The sequence below is a fragment of the Beta vulgaris genome, chromosome 2, assembly GCF_026745355.1.
Source record: "Beta vulgaris subsp. vulgaris cultivar EL10 chromosome 2, EL10.2, whole genome shotgun sequence".
Lineage (NCBI taxonomy): Eukaryota > Viridiplantae > Streptophyta > Magnoliopsida > Caryophyllales > Amaranthaceae > Beta > Beta vulgaris.
In genome coordinates, this window is record NC_079203.1 from 24,770,816 (window position 1) to 24,792,222 (window position 21,407).

The following is a 21,407-nucleotide window of genomic DNA, read 5'->3' on the forward strand; positions in this document are numbered from 1 at the left end:
GAATTTTTTTGACTACATATTGCTGCGGTTTGTCGAAAAAACCGCAGCAATATATTAAAATAGTATAAAAAATATTATTTTAATATATTGCTGCGGTTTATCAGGAAAACCGCAGCAATATAGATTGTTTTAAGTATAAAAAAAAATTGTGGCACCAATTAGGTTTTTGTTCCCCCTTCTCTCCCTCATAAGCGTTCTCTCTCTCTCCTCACCATCTTCTCCTGCGGCCTCTCTCTCTCCTCACTATCCTCTCCTGCAGCCTCTCTCTCCTCACTATCCTCTCCTGCTTCTTTCGCATCTCTTCTCCTCTTCGGTCTGCTTTCGCCCTCTCTCTCCTTGAACTTCCATTTCTCTGAAACTCCATCTTCGAATTGGCTGCAATTTTCGAGACTGGACTGCAATTCAGATTCATGATAGGTTCGAATCTGAGCAACGAATTTACGCGATTTGAAGCCGTAATTTATTTGTTAATCTTTTCATTTCAATTTTTTAGTTTTTTTTCTTAGATCTGATTTTCTGGTTTTCATCTATTGTGAATGAGAAGTGATGTTGGTTTCATTTTGAGTTTAGTTTATATTAAACGATATAATGCTCATTTGTGGATGGGTTTGTTGCCCGGTTTTTATCTTTCAAATATTATGGTAAAATGCAAAAAAAAAGAATTTTTTTTTTGCCTGTATCAGGACACTATTGCTGCGGTTTTGGGCTAGAAACCGCAGCAATATGTTGTATTTTCTTAATAAAAAAATATATATTGTTGCGGTTCGGGCTAGAAACCGCAATTTTTGAAGATATTGCTGCAGTTTAAAATCGCAGCAATATATTTATGACCTATTGCTGCCCCCTTAATTGTTGCGCGCCCAAAACCGCCGCAATAGGCCACTTTTTGACCGCAACAATAAGCATTTATTCTACTAGTGTCTCTCTTCCTTCTGGTTTCTTGTGTGCACAGTAGAAGGAACTTTAGTTCCTTATTTTTTTCGGAATTCAACCTTTTGATAAAAAAAAGGAAAAGGTGTACAGGTGCAGCAAGTCCACGTGAAAGTTGTAAGTCGGACTTGCTGTCACATCACATGAAACATTTCTACAAAAATGTTCTTTCCAAATGTGACTGGTGTTACGTTTTTTTTTTTTAGTAAAAGGTTTTAAATTTTTTTTTTCCTTTTCAACCTTGGTTATTTAACTTTGTTAGTTACTATTAATTTTGTAACTTTGGTTATTTAGTTTTCGTGATATTATATCAAATGACTAACTTTAGGTAATATTATTTGTTGTAGATGGAAACTTCGTAGCAGATGAATTTTAGGTGATATTTCTATATTTGGGACGCGTTCGAGGTAATTCACAATGTCCATCAACAATTAGAATCCCATTAGGAATTGTATGTGCTATTTGTAATACATGTGGTTTATGTGATTTCATGTTTATGTTAGATGTATATTATTTGACATGAATAGTATTAGTACTTGTTATGACTAAAATTATTATTATATTTATAGTACATACTATCCCTGCATATAATACATATGTATCTACTAGTATTTTGTTATTATCTTCAGATTTATAATGTACATATGTAACCATCATGCTAAAAAGTACACTAATGTTGATAATGTAACTTAATGGTACAACTAGTGAGTTAATGATGTTACGAACGATATTATTATAAGTTGATATTATGACTCTATGAGGCTCTAATGATGGACGTATTGATTACTATGAATTATGGACGTCGATTATTATAATTCTATTAAGTGGCTAAGTTGTGAAAAATATTATTTGAACTAAAGACGTTCATGTTAATGTTAATGTAATATTTGATGTGTCATAACTATTAAAATCTATTAATCACGTAAAGTGGAAATATTATTGAGGGAATTATCATGTGGACTTGGATCCTCCATAGGTGATGAACAATACTTGATTTCATTCTGTTACAATTCTTTATTGTCTTCCTCCTAATACTATTGGTGCGCATTGCGGATACCTATTAGATTAGTGAGGGGTGTGCACACTAGGTACGTTCTGCAAAACGATATTGGCCATTTCTCTTAATCTGTCTGGGTTACGACCCATGTTGAAGTAGGTGGTTACTGGGATTAGTCCCGGCCTACCAACGTTCAATTTCCCTCTAACAATTAAATTTGTTGTTGTATGACTTATATAAACTTCAATAATTGAAATGGTTAATCATATTATATACTTGTCTATATTATGTTATACTTGTCTGTACTACGTTATACTTGTCTGTATTATCCTATAAAAATTATTTTTAAAATATAATAATTATTATTATTATCTTACGGGATGGAGCTGTAATTACTTAGCTTTCACTAATTTTTGTGTTTTTGCTTTTCTTTGCTCTTTCCTATTTATATTGTGCAGGTTGGTGAAAGGGACTACGTTGCAGGAATGCATGAATTTATAGCTTAAGTTCACCTAGTTTAATAAACATTATAGTACTGTTATTTGAGATTGTTTAGTTTTGGTTTGGTTTAAATTAGACAACATAGTTTGGTTTATTTTGATACTTTGATTTGTAAGTTAAATTTTATTCTTGATAATTAGTCTTGCATTTATTTTTAACAATAGATGCGGCGGTAACACCCTAAAGGTTTTGGTTAGATATTTTAATGAAAAGTGAATGTTTTATACAGTTTTAGAACCAAAGTTTTCGGGTGCGAAGCCACTTTAACAACCATAGAATTCGTCTAAAGAGAATTCTCCCCCTTCGAAATATCAATACAACCACTAATCAATACTCAAATAAAATTCTAGCTACTTTAAAATATTTTAAACCCTCTTTAAAAATATTTAAAATCCTTTTTAATCATTAAAACTTCAACTATTAATATCTCCTAGTATAGTACTACCATACTAGTAATTAAAAATAAAATCTTTGAGGGAGAGGTGGTAGCTCAGTGGAGTACCACCCCGAATTTCAGGGCATTAGTCAGGATTTGAATCCTGATCCCAACAATATGTTGGACATTTAACTCTAGACTGTTTAGCCTTTTACCCAACCTATGAGCTGGTGTGTCTTGCAGGGTAGTATCCTAGCAGGGGTTGGTCTTCGGATAATTATCTTTCCTAATAAAAGAAATTAAAAATAAAATCCTTTTTAATCATTGAAACTTCAACTATTAATGTCTCCTAGTATAGTACTACACTACCATACTAGTCATTAAAAACTCCCAAAAATCCTTACTTTGACACTTAAAACTCCATCATAAGCATACTAATAAAAATTCCACCAACTTATAATATATTTAAAATCCTTTAAAACATACTTAAACAAAATCATAAACATAAGAGTACTCAATTTTCATAAACTATAATATAGTACTACAATATTCAACTCATAAAACCCAAAAAATCCATGCTTTGATGCTTAAAACCCTAGTTTAAACATAATTAATAAATCTGAAATTTAATTACTTTATTATGCAAATTATACAATTTGAAATTTATATTTAAATCATCAAAACTACAAACTTTAATCATGAAAATATTAAATTAATCCTTAAAACATAAACTTAACATTAAATAAAATAGAGGAGGAAGAAAATAAACCAAAGAGAGGAAGGAGGAGGAAAACAACAAGCAAAGGGAGGCGCGGCTGCCGGTGCTCGGCGATGGTGGTCGGGCTGGTGGCTGTCGTGGAGGTCCAAATGAGGAGAAGAAAACAGAGAGAGAGAGAGAGAGAGAGAGAGAGAGAGAGAGAGAGAGAGAGAGCCGTCAGGACGAGAGAGAGAAAAAAAAAAGTAGATAAAATTTAGGGTGAATGATTAATGTGTGGGAATTTTGGGTATTGTTGGGTTTATATAGGTAAACCCCTTGTGGGATTAGAGAAATGTGTTTGAGCTTTTAATAATCATTTAATGATTAGGTGTTTGAGTTGAGTTAAGTTCCTCTAACTCAATTTAAAATATTTTACACTGTAACTCAAAAATTATTAAACTATTAAAGTATGCCTAAATAATTTTTTTTTATTTAAAATCATTAAATAACCCTTTTGACTTTCAAATAATCAACACCTTAAAAAATTAAATTATTTAAATATTCAAATATATATAAATATACATATTATAATTATAAAATTTATAAAATTATGGGGGATTACAGTCTACATCTCTTTTACAAAATTTCCAATATGCTTTAATTCTTGCTATGATAATTCTTATATCAACTGACTCACCAAACATTTACCAACTAAACAGGTTTTAGTTAAATCCTCAATATCTTTTTGCACCTGAGGTAAATCATCTAATACTATGGACTCAGGAAAAGTAGGGGGACCAGGGGGTCAAGAGCATAATTCGTAGAAGGAACATGAAAATTACTAATTTTAAAGGACTCATATGCAGCTTGAGAATCAGTAACTGAAGTTGTTTTATCACTAGAAGAATTACCACTTTCAAGGACAACCTCTTTGAATGACTTATAATTTTCCATAGAGCCAATTATACTAGCACACTCAATAAAGTAATTAACTTGGGATTTTATAAAAATTAAGACTAGAGAAGAATTAAACTTTGCAAGATGATAAAAATTTACCTGAGTTTGGTTGCTTATTAGTGTAAGAAATTTGGGCAAAATACATCCCTAGATAGTTGCAATTGAGTGAACTGAATGAAACTTACTATTGCATTTAATGCTTGAAGTGAATTAATGGCAAAAGTTCCAATACTCTCCTTCGAACTCTGACCAACCTCCACGCCATTAGTAATCATGACCATAAGACAAAAAGAATTAAAGATAACCACTCTAAAAAGGGGATGTAATGATCTTTCCCATCCCATGACAGAAAACCTAAAATCCTAACTTTATATTTGTACTTGAAATTTAGAAATTGATGCCACTATACCTCTTCAATGGATTTATAATGAGATTTGGCAATAAATTACCAGAAATTAATAGGTTATTAGACCTATAGTTCTGACAGACTTTGCAATTATGGATAACCATCCTATTTGATTTTGCAGAAGTAGCCCTAATTTTCGCATGGAAAAGCAAATTAAGAGCTATACTCTTTGGTAATCCTCCTTGCGCAAGGAAAAACTATACAAATGTATTAAAAGACGTGCATAAACAAGAAACTGTGCCACGTGGCGTAAAATTGCACAAAATAGGGTTTGATCCCGAGACCTCAAGTACATATACTAAAATCTTAACCACTAGACTGAGATGTATTTAATATTATTAATATAAAGTATTATATTAATAAATGAACTTTTCTTACCCGAGACATAGCCCGGAACTAATAACTAATTATAAATAAAAGGGCGAAGAAACATTATAAATTAAGGCAAGATTGAAACAATCTATTTTTAAGTTGTTTCGAAGATTTTAGGCTAGGTTTATCGGAAAATTGGGAGAAAAGAATTGGGGCCTTCTTTATTCTTTTTATCTCTCTTCAATATTTTTTTTTCTTTGACATGTTAAGTCTAACCGCGTTATGTTTTTATACTATGTACTTATTTTTACCCAAACTTGGATGGTTTGACCTTCCATCGGCTTCTTAGTTGCTTGCTACCTTCCTTCCGCTCATTTTCTCTCTTCATCGCTTCTCGATTGCAGAGGTTGCCTGCCTGCCTATTCAAACAAACGACTTTTCCTTACGCACCTTTCTATATCCTCTTGTCTCTCTCTATTATTTTTTCAAAGTCAAAATTTTCACAGAGAATGAGAATTTGATACAGAAAAATAAAACCCAAAAAAGTTTAATCCCTCAGTTAACCTAAACCCCTCAATTCCATCCTTTCTGTGATTTTCTTTGATTTTATCGAAATTTCAGCCATTTTTTTTTGTGAGTATTTAACATTTGAACCTTTTTTCCCCATGAATTCCAACCCTACATCCAGCTCTGGAGGGGCTGGATCCACCGATCCTTCTGCAGTTAGAAGAAATTCAAAGCGACCGAAGTGTAAATTCTCTTTCCTTAAGCTTTGGATAGTTGCAATCTTTTGGTTTTTTTTTTGGTTCATAATTTCATTTTTGAGTTCTAGGTATTTCGAATTAGCTGCTTTGCTTGCCGCATAAATGTTAAGATTCTTGCTTGTCATTTTGGTTTTAGTTGAAACTTATTGTTTGATTGATTTTTGGTTGTCATTGATAAACCTTAATACATAAAGATTTTGGATCTTTTAACTTGATAAAAGTATAAACTATCCCTTTTTCCGTGTTGGGGATAGCGAAAATTTGGAGCGATCCCGATTTCTTGGACTTACATAGTTTGTGGATGATGTTGATTCTAAGTATCTTGGACTTGTTTTTCCTATCCTTTTGTGTTCCATTTCGATCTTCAGAATATATTGAGTTTGAATTTGGTATTTTGGTGACTTAGGCGTTGTTATGGAGGAAGACTTCTCTTCATCTTGGTTATGTGCTTTATTTAACAGGTCGTGAGTAATTTTGGGTTTATACTCTTCTATCGTGATGGATATCTATAGGGTGGGAAGAGCTGGTTTCCTACCTGAGGGGGAATGATATTGTGTGCATACCCAACATAATTTCAAAGGATTTTTTTTTATCAAAACCACCTTGTAAAACATGAAGTTTGTGAGAAACTCCCTTGTATAGTTTTTTTGCCGAAACAAACCTTAAGCAATTTTTTTTTTTTGCGAGAACAAACCTTATGATAGATTCCGTTGATTGACCCAAGTAGGGGTGTTAATGAGCCAGAGTGGCTCGCAAACTTTCTGAGTTCGGCTTGGTCAAAGCTCGGCTCGAGAGGGCTCGACTCGAGTTCAGGATCGGCTCGAGACCTTAACGAGACGAGCCTGAGCCTCCCTAAGTTCGGCTTGAAAGTTCGTGAACAAGCTCGAAACTATTTTAGATATTTTTATATAAGATATTAATGTCCCACATCGACATAAAAGGTAAACGACAACCTTATTTTCATTATAAAATTTTACTACCGTTCACTAAACTTCATCTTAGATTATGTTTGCAGAGTATGTCACCATTGAAGCTGAACCGTGCTTTGGATTGACATGGATCGTTAGACTGCAACGTCTTTTTGTCCATAAGAATGTTCTGAGAGGGGGAGAAAGTTACAATTAGGATAAAGGGAAATAATAATATAAGATTTTTTATATTAAATTTGGTAGTTTCAGAACATGTCTGCATTAAGAGGGGTTTTGAGTCATAGGCTTTTTCTTCTTCTCCTTGCAGCTTCTGGTTTCTTCCTTATGAGCTACATATGTCCCGATGCTTTAGTAATATGAATTTATTGTGTAACATTTTTGGTTGGGGATGCTGTTCGGTATAAGCTCTCATAGGATCTATATTATATACTAAAGCGGAAGCCGATAAAATATGTTTTCCCTTCTAATAATCCCTCCTAAACAGTAAACACTATTTACTTGAATTCAGGCTGTGTTTGACGTTGTTACGTATCTATGTGTCTGACTTTGCTATATAATGAAATATTCCATGATTTTGACCCAAAATGGAGCTTGAAGTGCTATACCCTTGTTGGAGTGTCGAGTTTCCGACAAAGGTACTTCAAGTAAAATGAAGGGTTCGAGTAACATAGCCTGGTAGACATTAAGACTTAATAAATCACTTTATTGAATAATTTATACAAGGGTCTTAGTGAGCATCATTGCGTTGAGAAGATTTTGGTTGATGAATGCTAAATTTATAAATATATACTTTGAAAATTAAAATCAAATAAGCACATGCCCATCCTATATTAGTTAAAAACACCTAGATTGCTCAGTTATCTCCTGTAACTTTCTCTGTGTGTGGTCTGTTTGATTTGTAATGAGTGGTGGTTATGATACATCTTATAAAATTAGGAGCTACTCTTCCGTGCAATTTTATGTGTAATGTATATTTAGTGAACATGTATGAGGTATATGTGATGAGAAGTTCAGGTTGCTTGTTATAGCTTTTAACATTTCTAGAGTCTAGAGTGGAGGATTAAAAGGGAAGTTTTAAAACACGGCATTGAAGGCTCGGGAAGTAGACAACTCAACCCCCTAACCTTGATCTTCAATTTATAAAAGTATATTTTTTTTGAGGTACAATGGTTTTTCTATTAGTATCCACATGTCGGATGACTAAGAACTCTCAGGTGCGCATGATGCGGGATTGGACATGCCTTTTATGAAAACCTTGAGGCTGGAATAAAAATAAGAAACCTTGAGTTTTTGATTGGGAAAATTTCTGAGAGTAATGTTGATGAGACGCAAGAGCGAGAGCGTCCTGCCTCTCTGTTCACCAGCCTTGATATTGCATTTCTTATGTTTCTTTATCTTAGTATCTGTAAAATTTGATATGTTGTCTTTCACATAGTCCTTTTCAGTCTTGGAAACAAGGGTTACAAGAATATTGCCTCACATTTTATTCTCTTTATTTCAGATTCAAGGTTTACCCAACAGGAACTTCCAGCATGCAAACCAATTTTAACTCCTCGTTGGGTATGTAGGAATTGATTTTGCTCCTTTTTTAGTACTATAACACCTCTACTGGTTTTCTTCTATCAAATTGATCTTCTATGCTTTTTGTGTTTCCTGTGCAGGTGATTTCTGCTTTCATGGTCGTCAGCATTGTGTTTATTCCAATTGGAGTTGCTTCGCTTTTCGCATCTCGTGATGTATGTTCTTTTTACTTGAACTGTATGCGCACCTGCCCCTTTGATACACACTTATTAATACATACAAAAACATACATAAACTATGAAGTAAGATGTTACTATGGATTGTGAGAAAATTATTCTTAACTATTTGAAAATGGTTGCATGGGTGAGAGCCCCAAAGAAAGCATGTAGTGAATGACGAAAAAATAACGGAAAATAAGTTAAAACGCCTCTCCTACCGTGGTTGACCACGTGACTGCATCCAGATTTCCACTTAGCTCGCCAATCACCCTTGCCAAAAGAATGTAGTCTAACTCGAACAGTCAAACCGCAATCCCACTTTTGCCAATGCTCACCTCCCATCCCCTCCTTTCCCTTTTTGCATATCTTATTATTACTAGTGATCGCTCGATGGTGGTAGTCCATTGACTCTTTCAGACCTTCTCATGTTTTCCTGCTCTTAGCATACCATGCTCCTCTAACCCATTAGGGCCATTAATGGTCTAACCAGTGACTCATACCCATGTTCCAGCCCCTCCTTTTCCTTCCTTTGGTCCCATAATTTTACAATTGTCAAGCCAAAGAGCATAACAAGAAGGGGACAAAAGAAGGAAAGTAGAGGGAACACATGTTGGTGAATTCTTTCTACATAAAAGGTCCTTATCTGATGCTGCCCCCCTGGTTTGAGGGTCTAGACCCTTTTATCTTTGATTTTTGTCTCTCTTTCTTTTCCTTTTCTCTTAGGGGGGGGGGGGGAGGGATATTATTTCGAAAATATATTAGATCTATAAAGTTCAACATATTCGGTAGGAAAACATAGATTAAAAGTGGAATAATGCAACATTTCGTTATTGATTTCCACTGTATAAAGATATCATAAAATTGAATGTATGTGCTAAAATTTACCGAAATGCCGTCTATGAGCTATTTGTCATATTCTAGTTGCACATACATTCCCATCTAGGTGTGCTTGTTCGATGTTCAACCCGCATCACGTACCGATACACATCTGAAGCAACTTTTTGAACATGTCATCATCATTGGAATTTCATCAAATTTTGTATAATCTAACAATAGAAATCGGGCTAGATAGCTGGAAAAATAATTAAACAATACAGAGCTCGACATGTTCTGTAGGGCTACATGATTTAACACGTGTCATTTTTATCATCATTTTGACTTTATCCTTATACATGAATCATGCCGTTACCATGACCATCGTACCTTTCTAGTTTCTTTAATATGCACAGAATTACATAAATTTCCTTGAAATAACAAAGTAATTAGAAATCTATAAATTTTCTCAAAAATATGTATTTTACCGTGTTAGTGTCGTGTACTTTTGACATTATGTTATCTCTATCCGTTCTGTATTGGCACTTGTAACTGTATCTGTCTTAATGTGACCTTGTATAATGATTTTTAGAACTTCAGCCTTAGATGTTGATGATCTCGTTTGATGGCTCTCTCATGGTTCTAATTGCATGATGATATTGACCAGAACCTGATTCCACACGTAAATGGTCATGACGTTTTTTTGTGTATGATATAGGCCATATATATATAATATTTTTTGTGTATGGTAATGTTACCATATCTTTGTAAAGTTGCTGTATGTTCGTTAATTATTAATCTTTGTTTGCCACTAGGTTGTTGAAATTGTTGAGCGCTATGATGAGGCCTGTGCACCAGCAGGATCTAAAAGTGAAAAGATCAGTTACATTCAAGGACCTGCAGATAAAACCTGCACTAGGACACTAAGAGTAAGCGGCTCCTGATACTTGTGTATGTGCTTCGAGTGATAAATATTGCTGTCTGAATAGAAGGATCATTGTCATTATCAGCCATCTCAAACCAAGATTGTTATTGCTATTGCCTACTAGCGTCTACTAGACTGGTGCTTCTAATTTGGCGCTTTCTCATCCAATTTATTTTCTCCATGTAGGTGTCAAAGCATATGAGAGCACCTATTTATATTTACTACCAGCTTGATAACTTTTATCAGAACCATCGCAGGTACATACTACTTTTTAAATTATTATTAGCGTCTAAAGTTACTTCTCCAGTTATTGGTACTTCCTCTGTTTTCTTTTAGTTGTACCACATTGACTTTTGACACTATTCACTAACTTCTTTTTGACCCTCTTGTATTATTTATACGTAAGAAAAAATAGTCATATGGGATCTTGTTGGATTTGTCTCGACATGTATTTTGAAGATATCAACTTTTTATAAATTTTTCATATGCATAATCAGAGATATTAAAGTTTAAAGTTGTGCGTTGGCAAACGTGAAATGTACTTTCGATACAACTAAAAGAAAATGGAGAAAGTAGATTATAATTTCTAGGAGATTTTGTAATGGCATCTGTATGATTATGGCTGGCTTTTTAGTTTTACCAGTATACCGTAATGCTTTGCTATCATTTGTTAATAATATAATAGAAAAACAGCGAAAATGGTTGGCTTCGCTCATGGCAGAATCCTAGTTGATAGAAGAATAAGATTATCTAATTTACAATTTTGAGCCAAGCTATTATAAGAAGCAATAAATTGTTGAGCAGGATGTCTTAAAATCTTCTAAGTGGATGGCTCAAAACTATGTCACATGGACATGGGTACAAATGCAAATAGCCGGATCTGACACGTATCTCGTACCTGGATCAGTGTCATGTCGTGTCGACACGGGTACGCCCGCGATTTTGCCGTGTCGACACGGGTACGCCGACGATTTTGCCGTGTCGACGCGGGTACGCCGACGATTTTGCTGTGTCCGAGTATCATAGCTCAAAACATTATGTCCTGTACTTTTCTGGGGTTGTACTATATATAGTTTTAAATTTAAAAGTAGGGGGAGGTGGGTTCAATTGTGCAAGAAATCAAGGCATCAGTTATCTCATCACATATGCAAGAAGGGGTAAAAATGGGTCATTCCACCTTTAGCATAAAAGCTAGTGGCAGAGGAAAATTTCCTTTATTATGTTTCTATTCTGTACTATGTATTCCTTATACTGGTATGTTTGGTTTTTGGCTACGTAATCTGGATACAGGTACGAGTATTAGATAGGGATACAGATATGGATATGGATACGAGTGTCTGATACGGTAGTTTAAAATTTTAGGATACCATATCCACATATCATTCCAACACCACCGTCCCTAAATCCTAAACTACCCCAGCCCCTCCCCTTCCCCAGCCCCCATATGGATATAGTAATACGGTAGTTTAAAGTTTTAAACTATCCCAGCCCCTCCCCTTCCCCAGCCCCGAAAACCTTCACCCTCTCATTCCCCAGCCCTGAGATTAGTTGTATTGTTTGTTGATCGTCTTTGATCCCATTAATTTAACATATCCTTTAGGTTTTTCCCTCTTATACATCTTGCTAAGCTGATTTCCAGCAGTTTGCTGGGAGGATGGGAGGGTAATAACACCAGAAGAACTTGCTGTTCTAATATATGCTGTTTTTACTGAATATTTGTTGGGGACTGATTAGTGTAGTAGCACTTCGACCAAGTTTGACTACTGAATACTTTAATGGTTCCTCTTTATTTGATATTTGTGATCTTGATTCACGTAGGTACGTAAAAAGCCGAAGCGACCAACAGTTGAGGCATAATGGTAGTGCTTCTGAAGTTAGCGCTTGCAGACCAGAAGATATTGCAAATGGGATGCCTATTGTGCCTTGTGGTCTCATAGCTTGGAGTTTGTTCAATGATACCTACAGTTTTGCTATAAGTAGCAGGAACCTTACGGTCAACAAGAGAGAAATTTCATGGAAGAGTGATAGAGATCACAAATTTGGGAGGGATGTTTTCCCAAGAAACTTTCAGAGTGGAGGAATTATTGGTGGTGCACATTTAAATGAATCAATCCCTGTAAGTTGATCATTTGTTTGCTTATGAGGGCGTACCGCTGCCTTTATCTTGAATGATTGTTTATTAATGTTGGAAATGAGAATTAAGGATAATTTATTCTGTTGTTCATTGTCTGGCCTATATAACTAACATATAAGGTCAGAAAAACTGAAAAGACAAGTGATGTATGACATATAAGCTCTCTAAAACAAAGTTAAGAAATTCAACTTAGTATGTTCTGGGCATGGTTTTGGGGTCTAAATGGATAGCCTTGGCCCTAGTCAATGAGAAGTGGTAAGATACTAATTTTGTAGACCCTGAAAAACAACTTCTAGAGAAAGGAATGGCCATGTAGGTTTGAGTAACCTATTGCTATTTTTTTTGGGTTCCTATAGGAACTTCTTGGGGTGTTTTTTTCATATGCAAATCACTTGACATGGAAGTACTGTTTGTGATTTTGCTCGAATTGTTGATATGGAAACTTCTTGAACTAAATTTCTCACATCATCCTCCCAAAGCCTAAATCAGCGAGTTCATCACTGGACGGTTGTCGTACTTTTTTCTTTACATGTAATAGCACCTTTTCAATGTCATTAACTTTATTTAGAGAGAACAACTCATGCTTTTACTATTCCATATCAACACTTTGATATACAATTCTCGTTTCTTACAAGCAAGATTTATGGGTTATAATTGCCTGTTACAGCTTAGCGATCAAGAGGATCTCATAGTATGGATGCGAACTGCAGCTCTTCCTACTTTTAGAAAATTGTACGGGAAAATTGAACAGGATTTGCAAGCAAATGATGTTATAAATGTCACTCTCCAGAATAACTACAATACCTACAGCTTCAATGGGAAGAAGATGTTGGTACTTTCCACCACTAGCTGGCTTGGTGGGAAAAACGACTTCCTTGGTATTGCGTATCTTACTGTGGGTGGCTTGTGCTTCTTTTTGGCCATGCTGTTCACTATCATTTATCTGGTGAAGCCAAGGTAACCATCTGTAATTGCAAACTTGCTTATTTCATCATGCTTTGCTTCATTTGCTACTTGGTACTGTTAATCTCCAGGTTTTGAAATTTCTACCGCTAGCCTTGTTTAACTATTTGATTTTGCTTTTAAGAGCCTTATATAATCCTTTGGTTTAGCTTCCTTTAAGTGACTTCTTACACATTGGTCCTCAATTGATTTGTTTGTGCAGACGACTTGGCGATCCTTCTTATTTGTCATGGAACAGGAATCCAGGTGGTAGATAATCAGCGGTTAGCCTTGTGATATATTTGGGAAGAAACTTGTTTGTGTAAATTCAAATACTTGGTTAGTGTTGTAATTGAATGTTGGTGGAGGGGGGTACATTTCAGATCCAAATATTTGGTTCTTGGCACTTTGGCTGCTACGAGAGAAATATTATGTATAATTTTATGAATATAAGTTTCTACATGAGCAACGTGTTAATTATGTTCAGGTTTACCTACTATTTAAGCATAGCTGGTCCTACTTGAAGTTGGTACATCAGTTGAAGTAGTAGGGTTGAAGGTTGTAGCAAGCAATTAGCCTAGAATTGTTTTCGTTTCTTCGGATCTTCCACGGCTTTCCCTTCTTTCACCTATTTCCTTTTTCCCTTTTCTATTATTAATCTTATTGATTTTTCTCTCGTACATGTTTACGTTATTCTACAAGTCTTAAATGCATACTTACATAATTGAAAGATCCCTCAATCACATAGCTTAGCCTTGTTGAATATTTTCACTGATGATTTCCTACGCCGACCTGAAAGATGCAGATTGTTCTTCGCACAGTTATTCTAGAGAGTATTATCAAAATTATTACCGGCATTCCTATACCGTCCTCCGCAGGTCTTGATACCCTGCTTTGCGGACTGACAACCTTGAGCAATCTTTCGATCCAAAAAACATTGACCAACACATGAACTAGACGCGTGATCATGTTCTTCCAACACTCAAATTCAACATACCTTAATAAATTCCGGATTGAGTTTTCTAAGATCCATCGCTAATATATAGTGAACACCATAAGCTGCCTCTTTCCTTCTCTAAGGAATATGCACTTGAGCCCAAAGACACACACTTACGAAACTAAACATGTAAAACTTTTAGACTCTTGAATTGGTATGCTCTTAAATACAAGACCCAAGACCATACCAAAACTCTTTACTACAACGAACCAAACAAAGAATTGAATTAAGGGGTAGAACGCTCTCCCTTGGCCACTGAGGTTAGGGGTTCGGTCCTTACTCCCAACATTATGTTGGGGTATTTCCTTAGCATGTTATGCATGCGTTACCAGCCAATGTGTTGGTGTTTCCTACAGGCTAGTAGCCTTGTAGGGGTTAGTCCTTGGGCTGACTTAATTTCCTAATAAAAAAAAAAGACAAAGAATTGAATTAGCTATATTGCTTCTAACATGAAATATCGAAACATGATACACTAAGTGAACTACTCCATTATAAAATAGACCCCAACTAGCTCATTAATTATCCCACCTCTTTTACCCTTCATCACAACTAGAGTGCCTCTAGAAATTGTAATCACACCATCATTGTAGCCTTGAATATCAAGAGCACCTAAAAACACAAGATTATTTTTCAAATTAGGAACGCGTCAAACTTTAGTTAGTATGATCATTGTACCATCAAGCAATTTTCACTATCACAGTACCAACTCCAAAAACTAACCTTGCAGATCTCACCATAGTCGAATCTAACTTATCTACCTTAACTTTAATTGAATTAGTTGTATCATATGATCTCTATATTGGATAAACATAAGAAGAACTTCTAGAATTAATAATCTACTTTATCAATAGAACTAGGCACAACATATATCACCATGTTAACGTCATTTTCTCGCAATCATTAAGTATAAGATTAACAAGTGCATAATCCTTTCATTGACCTTTGTTACCTCGACGTTGTTGCTCCTCTTGATTCTTCTTGTTCTTCAATTTGAATGAATTTCCTCTTAATATGACATTTCTTAAGACAATAATTGCACATTAGATACTTATGTGAGGAATCACAAAATACACCTGTTGCATAACCACATTTTGCATAAGTCCCTCATCAACTCAGGGATTAGAGTCTTTTTGAACTAATTGTTCCTTAGTAATTCCTGTTGCAACTAATATCATTACAACCACAAATAGATGTTTCTCAAATGTGCTTGTATGCAAGAGGTAGTGAACATATATAATAAATTGATCACGAAATATCCATCATCAAGCTACATTCAGTATCATGTCAATTCATAAGAATTGAGCTAATTTATTAAATATGAATCTTGATTGGCCTACCTTCATGTAACTTCAAATATTGAAGCTTACTCTTCAACAACAATCGGATAGTGATACCATTTCTCATATACAATGGCTGATTTTAACCACAACCCATAGTTATTTCTTCCTTGTTGACCTCCTGCAATACTTTTTGAAAAATCGAAAGACCTTGAGCAAACAATCTTTTTAATAGAAATTATCTCTTAAAAATATTTTTTGAAAAATCTTCTAAAATTAGCCAGCTCTATCACTCAACAAAATAACCGGTACTTAGACCTGTTACTTTGTTCAATGGTGTTCTGAATATACAATCAACTAGTTCCTATATTTAAAACCCTACCGTTTCACATTAAGAACAACACAAGCAATTCCACTAAAATGTTACACGCAATCATTACATGAAGACCTAAGATAAGCAAATAAAAGAACCTATACTGTAGCACCCCGACAATTCTCTGTTTTTCAAAATACCTTTTTAATATAAAACTTAGAAAATTATCAAAGTATTATCGCTCGTGTGATAACGTATCAGCATATTCAGAATTTTCCAATGGAAAACATAATAAATAACTTTTAGAAATAAAACTTAGTCAACTAAAAAACTCTAAAAGTCAAACCATAGTCAAAGTCAACTACGAAAAGTATAAAGTCAAATAAAATAAATAGTTAACACAAACTCTCCAACCACAACACCATGATGCATCATTTTCAAACATGTAAATGACGATGCACTATTGATCCCTAGAGACTGCTCACCAAATGGGTCATCATAGGATCAACAAGACATAACCATGATCAACATACAGACATAAATCACGTAATCAACAAAGTTGAGTACTACATGTTGTAGCCTGAAAAATCAACGGCTATAAATGGGACACGTGACTTCATCACAATCCTACATGTGGCACTTTGCTGATGCAGTAAAGTACATGGTCCAGAACAATGTATGGACTAAAGTACACCTTTTCAGAATAAAGGAAGTTGTACTAGCCTTTCTTCTGGCCCAATCTGCACTTAGGCCCAGTAAAAGCAAAGGGCATCTTTTTATAATGGATGATGTATACTCTCCAATCAATGATCGCCACGTGTCATAATATTATTGCATAGCCAATCAGATCTCTCCAAATTAGGGTGACATCAAGGTACAACAGTCATTTCAGACACAATAAATAGTCCTTGAAATCAGGAGAAAGGTACGTTATTCAGAGGAGTGTATTGTTATTCTACCATAAATTCTCTCTCTAAAAGTTTCCTTTGCACTCCTGATACCTGACTTAAGCTTTGGAGGGGAAAATACCACCCAAACCTCTCGGGTGGGTCCCTTTTTGCAGGTCTAAAGGCGGAGCTCAGGTTCGGGTTTTGGGTCCAGGCATTGTTGCACAAGTCTCCTATTATTGAACCTACTGTTGGGGATAGTAGTATTAATTTACGAGTCTAGCACTACCTAACATTTGGTGCCGTCTGTGGGAAGACACAACAATGACTGATTGTCACTCATCCAACGTTACTAGGAACATAAGTTTTGAGATTCGAGTGGAGGATACGGTGGATGATGAAAGGCCACCAAGAGGAAGAGATAGGCCCCTTGCTGTTGTCAACCTTTCTGGACGAAGCAGGGAGCCCATCATTCAAGAAAATCCCGAGCGTCCAGTGACAGCTGCCCATCTGGAAACTGTCCTGAATGACTTTCAGACTAGGATGGTTGTTGTCATGGAGGAGCAAATCAAGAATAACATGTTGTTTTTCCAGGTCAATCTAGACCCGGCTGCTGTAGCTCCACCTAGGGGGGAGTCGCAGGAGGGTCGTCCAGGGACAAGCTGGCCTCCTCGGCAGGAAGTTTCCAAGCGAGTGTCAAAAGGAAAGCAGCCGGTGGTCAGCGAGCCACGGAGGAAGATTGATTGGAAGTTGGTGGTCCGACCTAGAGATAATATGCCTCCCAGCGGTCACAAAATGGAGATGGATGCTAGAGAGTACCTGAAGGCTTAGAAGGCAGCTGCTCTTCAGCACTCAGCTTCAGGATATACCCTTATAGGAAGGATCTTCCATTAAGGCTGCCATCCATAACTGAAGGAAGAAGTCAATGACCTTCGACTGTCCAGCCAAGGCAAGAAAAAACCATATTGCAACCTATGATTTATAGACGCTAAGTCCAAGCTAATACCTCCTCTAATCCTGTGTTCAAGGAATATCGTCGAGAGAACATACCCACTGAGGGTCATGCTAGGACACTCAAGATTAATTGGTCGACTCCATTCTCGGCCAGAATAATGGAGTCTCACTCATACCGAAAGGTTAAGCTGCCCACGATAGAACCTTTTGACGGAACTACTGATCCAGACGATCATCTATCAGCATACAAGCATCAGATGTATGTCCAAGCAGTCAATGATGCTACTTGATGTAAGAATTTCCTAGCTACTTTAAAAGGAGTAGCGCAAAAATGGTTCAATAACCTTCTTCCTAACTCCGTGAACAATTTTACAGAGCTTAGTATTCTGTTCACCGGTCTTCGTAGCAAACCGACAGGATCATAAAACCAGCATGCATTTGGGGAAGGTCATCCAAGGATCAAAGGAAGCCTTAAGAAGCTTTGTGAAAAGGTTTAACGTAGAAGCATTGCAGATTCAGGATCTGAACGCAGGAGTAGCTTTTGACGCCTTCATCAGGGGTCTAAGGCCAGGAAGTTTCAAATTTGAACTAGTAAAAAAGAAGATTACCACTCTGACCAAAGCCCTTCGAGAGGCAGAGGAATTTATCCATGCTACGGAGGTATGCACAGAAGCAAAGCATCCCGAAACAAAAAAGACTGAAGAAGCAGTTCAGCCAAAAAAGAGCAACCCCAAGAAAGCTGAAACTTGGGCATTGACTTCAATGACAACCTCATCCAAGAGAAGTAAAAGAAGTGAACCAGCAGCAGCAGTAGAGCCCATAGAATTCAGCAAAGATCAATATTCCATTCTTATGGAGATAAAAGATCAGCATGCGCTAAAGGCACCAGTTGAAATGAAAACTCACTACAGAAATAAGGATAAAAGCAAATATTGCCACTTTCATAAAGATTGTGATCATGAAACAAATGAATGCAAACATCTGAAGAGAGCTTTGGAGGATTTAGCTCGAAAGGGGAAGATGAATTCATATCTTCCTTAAGAAGGAAGAATGTTTCAGAAGCGGGATAACCATAGAACCGAAGAAAAGGAAGTGAAAGCACCGACGAAGATGTAGTGCTTGTCATATCTGGAGGGTTTGCAGCAGGAGGTCCAACCAACCGGGGACATAAGAATTACTTAAGGGAACTCGGCCAGATCATGCTCACTAATCATGCAGAGTCTGATCCCTTCCCTAAGGTAGTCGTCAGCGAGCCGGATCGTGGGAAGATAAGAACTCCCGATGACGACCCTTTGGTTGTGGAAATGAAAATTGCAAACCTGAGAGGAAGAAGAATCCTGATTGATACAGGGAGTTTGATCGATATTCTCAGTGTAGAATGTTTATCAAGACTCAAGTTCAATGAGAATGACTTGGTCTCAGTTCACCATTCTATCATAGGGTTTGGAGGAGGAATAATCCACCCTATAGGAACTGTCACCTTGCCTGTCAGGGTGGGAGATAAAGAGGCCTCAAGAACATTGTTTGTTAAATTCTTGGTGGTACGAGATTTGACGGCTTACAACGTCATTCTCGGGCGACCCACCATGAACCACATCAAAGCTGTTATTGTAACTCATCTGATGTTGGTGAAGTTTGAGTGCGATGGAGGGAATATCGGATCCCTATATGGAGACCAGTAAGCAGCAAGAGAATGCTACCTCAACACTCTAAAACCTTCATCATGGAAGGGCGAAAAACCAGAACAGCCAAAGGCCATAGATGAAGGACCGACCGAGATTGCGAAGGGCCAGATAAGTGAGTTAAAGAACAAAGTGGAAAGAACCCATATGGAGGCCCCCTTAAATCAGTAAGCCGTCTATCCTCCTGCCGAGCAAGAAGAGGAAGTGCCTGGCCATCAAAGAAGAAAAGGCTTCGTCAGAAGAAGTAATGGCCATCATGGGAATAGGACTAGAACGGTCGGAGCCAGTAGAAGTGCCGGCTAAAATTTATTTGGATGAAAGACGTCCGGAGAGGACGCTGAAAATTGGGTCTGTTCTAGATCCTAAGATCAAAGACGAACTGATCAAACTGTTAAAAGGATTTGAGGATATTTTGATATGCAGTCGAAGAAATGCCAGGAATTGATTCCGAAGTTGCCGTTCACAAGCTAAACATAGATCCAGGTCAAAAGCCAATCTGGCAGAAAAAGAGGCACCTGGGTCCGGCTAGGAATCAAGCTGTTGATCAAGAAGTATAGATGCTGCTAAAATCAAAATTCATCCGGGAGACTTATTATCCGGATTGGATTGCTAATGTAGTCATGGTCCCTAAGCCAAATGGAACTTGGAGGATGTGTGTGGACTACACTAATCTAAATAAGGCTTGTCCAAAGGACAACTTCCCTCTGCCAAAAATAGATCGGTTAGTCGATTCCACGACAGGGCATGCATTATTAAGCTTCATGAATGCTTATTCTGGGTTTCATCAGATTCCAATGTGGCCAGAAGATCAAGACAAGACTTCATTCATTACTGAGAAAGGGATCTATGGTTGGCTGAGGATGCCATTCGGCCTTTGAAATGCGCCAGCTACTTTCCGACGACTAATAAACATCGTCTTCCAGCCACAGCTGGGATGGAACATGGAGGCTTATATTGATGATATGATCGTCAAAAGCCAGAAGGAGGTGGATCATATTGAGGATCTTCGAGAAACAATCCGGACGCTTAGAAAATTCGAGCTGAAGTTGAATCCACATAAATGCGTGTTTGGAGTGGTAGCCGGAAAATTTTTGGGATTCCTGGTCGACCAAAGAGGAATTGAAGGAAATCCTGATAAGATTCAGGTGATTCTAAGCATGACATCCCCGTCCAAAGTTAAGGAAGTTCAACGCCTGACAGGGTGCTTAGCAACCCTAGGACGTTTTCTTTCTAAATCTGGAGATAAATGTCATTACTTCTTTGCAACGATAAAAAAGTAAGCAAGATTTGAGTGGACGGAAAAGGCAGAGCAGGCTCGCTCTCCAGCAGGTAAAAGAGCATCTCCGACAGTTGCCTCGATTGATAAGTCCGGTCGAGGGGGAAAATCTGTTTGTATATTTAGCTGTTTCGCCACATGCAGTGAGCGCTGTCCTTCTGGCCGAAGAGATTTAGTGCAAGTTCCGGTATACTTTGTAAGTAATGTGCTAAAAAATACCGAATGTAGATATTCACTAGTGGAGAAATTTGGCCTGGCACTGCTCATGGCCAGCCGAAAACTGAGACCATACTATCTGGCTCATAGTATCCTCATCTACACTGACCAGCCCCTAAAGCAAGTTCTACACAAAATGGATGCTTCTGGACGAACGCTAAAATGGGCCGTGGAGCTAAACATGTTCGACCTAGCATTTGAGGCCAGAAAAGCAATCAAAGGTCAAGCCTTAGCTGATTTCATCGTGGAGCTTACTCGGCCTACGGTGGAATCCGTCGAAGATCCAACAGAGGGAAGACGACATTGGATGCTTATGGTGGATGCATGGATCGTCCACCGCCAATGGTTGCAGGGTTGGTATAATCTTCCAATCACCAGAGGGG

General features: G+C 36.9%; 1 protein-coding gene across 1 annotated transcript; it reads left to right on the forward strand.

Annotated features, from left to right (window-relative positions):
* The first annotated feature begins 5,493 nt into the window (after positions 1-5,493).
* LOC104906358 (ALA-interacting subunit 3) lies at positions 5,494-14,102 on the forward strand. Its single transcript, XM_010695100.4, has 8 exons — positions 5,494-5,926; positions 8,371-8,429; positions 8,531-8,605; positions 10,237-10,350; positions 10,533-10,603; positions 12,165-12,462; positions 13,148-13,437; positions 13,646-14,102. Exons 1-8 carry the CDS (start codon positions 5,842-5,844, stop codon positions 13,698-13,700), a joined length of 1,047 nt encoding a protein of 348 aa, XP_010693402.1. The 5' UTR covers positions 5,494-5,841; the 3' UTR covers positions 13,701-14,102.
* The last annotated feature ends 7,305 nt before the right edge of the window (positions 14,103-21,407 follow it).

What these genes read in the sequence shown, in the direction of transcription:
- LOC104906358 (XM_010695100.4), top strand. Translation starts at nt 5,842, where the DNA reads ATGAATTCCAACCCTACATCCAGCTCTGGAGGGGCTGGATCCACCGAT. An exon ending in CGCTTTTCGCATCTCGTGAT is followed by an intron (nt 8,606 to 10,236) that starts GTATGTTCTTTT and finishes GTTTGCCACTAG; the next exon opens with GTTGTTGAAATTGTTGAGCG. An exon ending in ATTTATCTGGTGAAGCCAAG is followed by an intron (nt 13,438 to 13,645) that starts GTAACCATCTGT and finishes TTGTTTGTGCAG; the next exon opens with ACGACTTGGCGATCCTTCTT.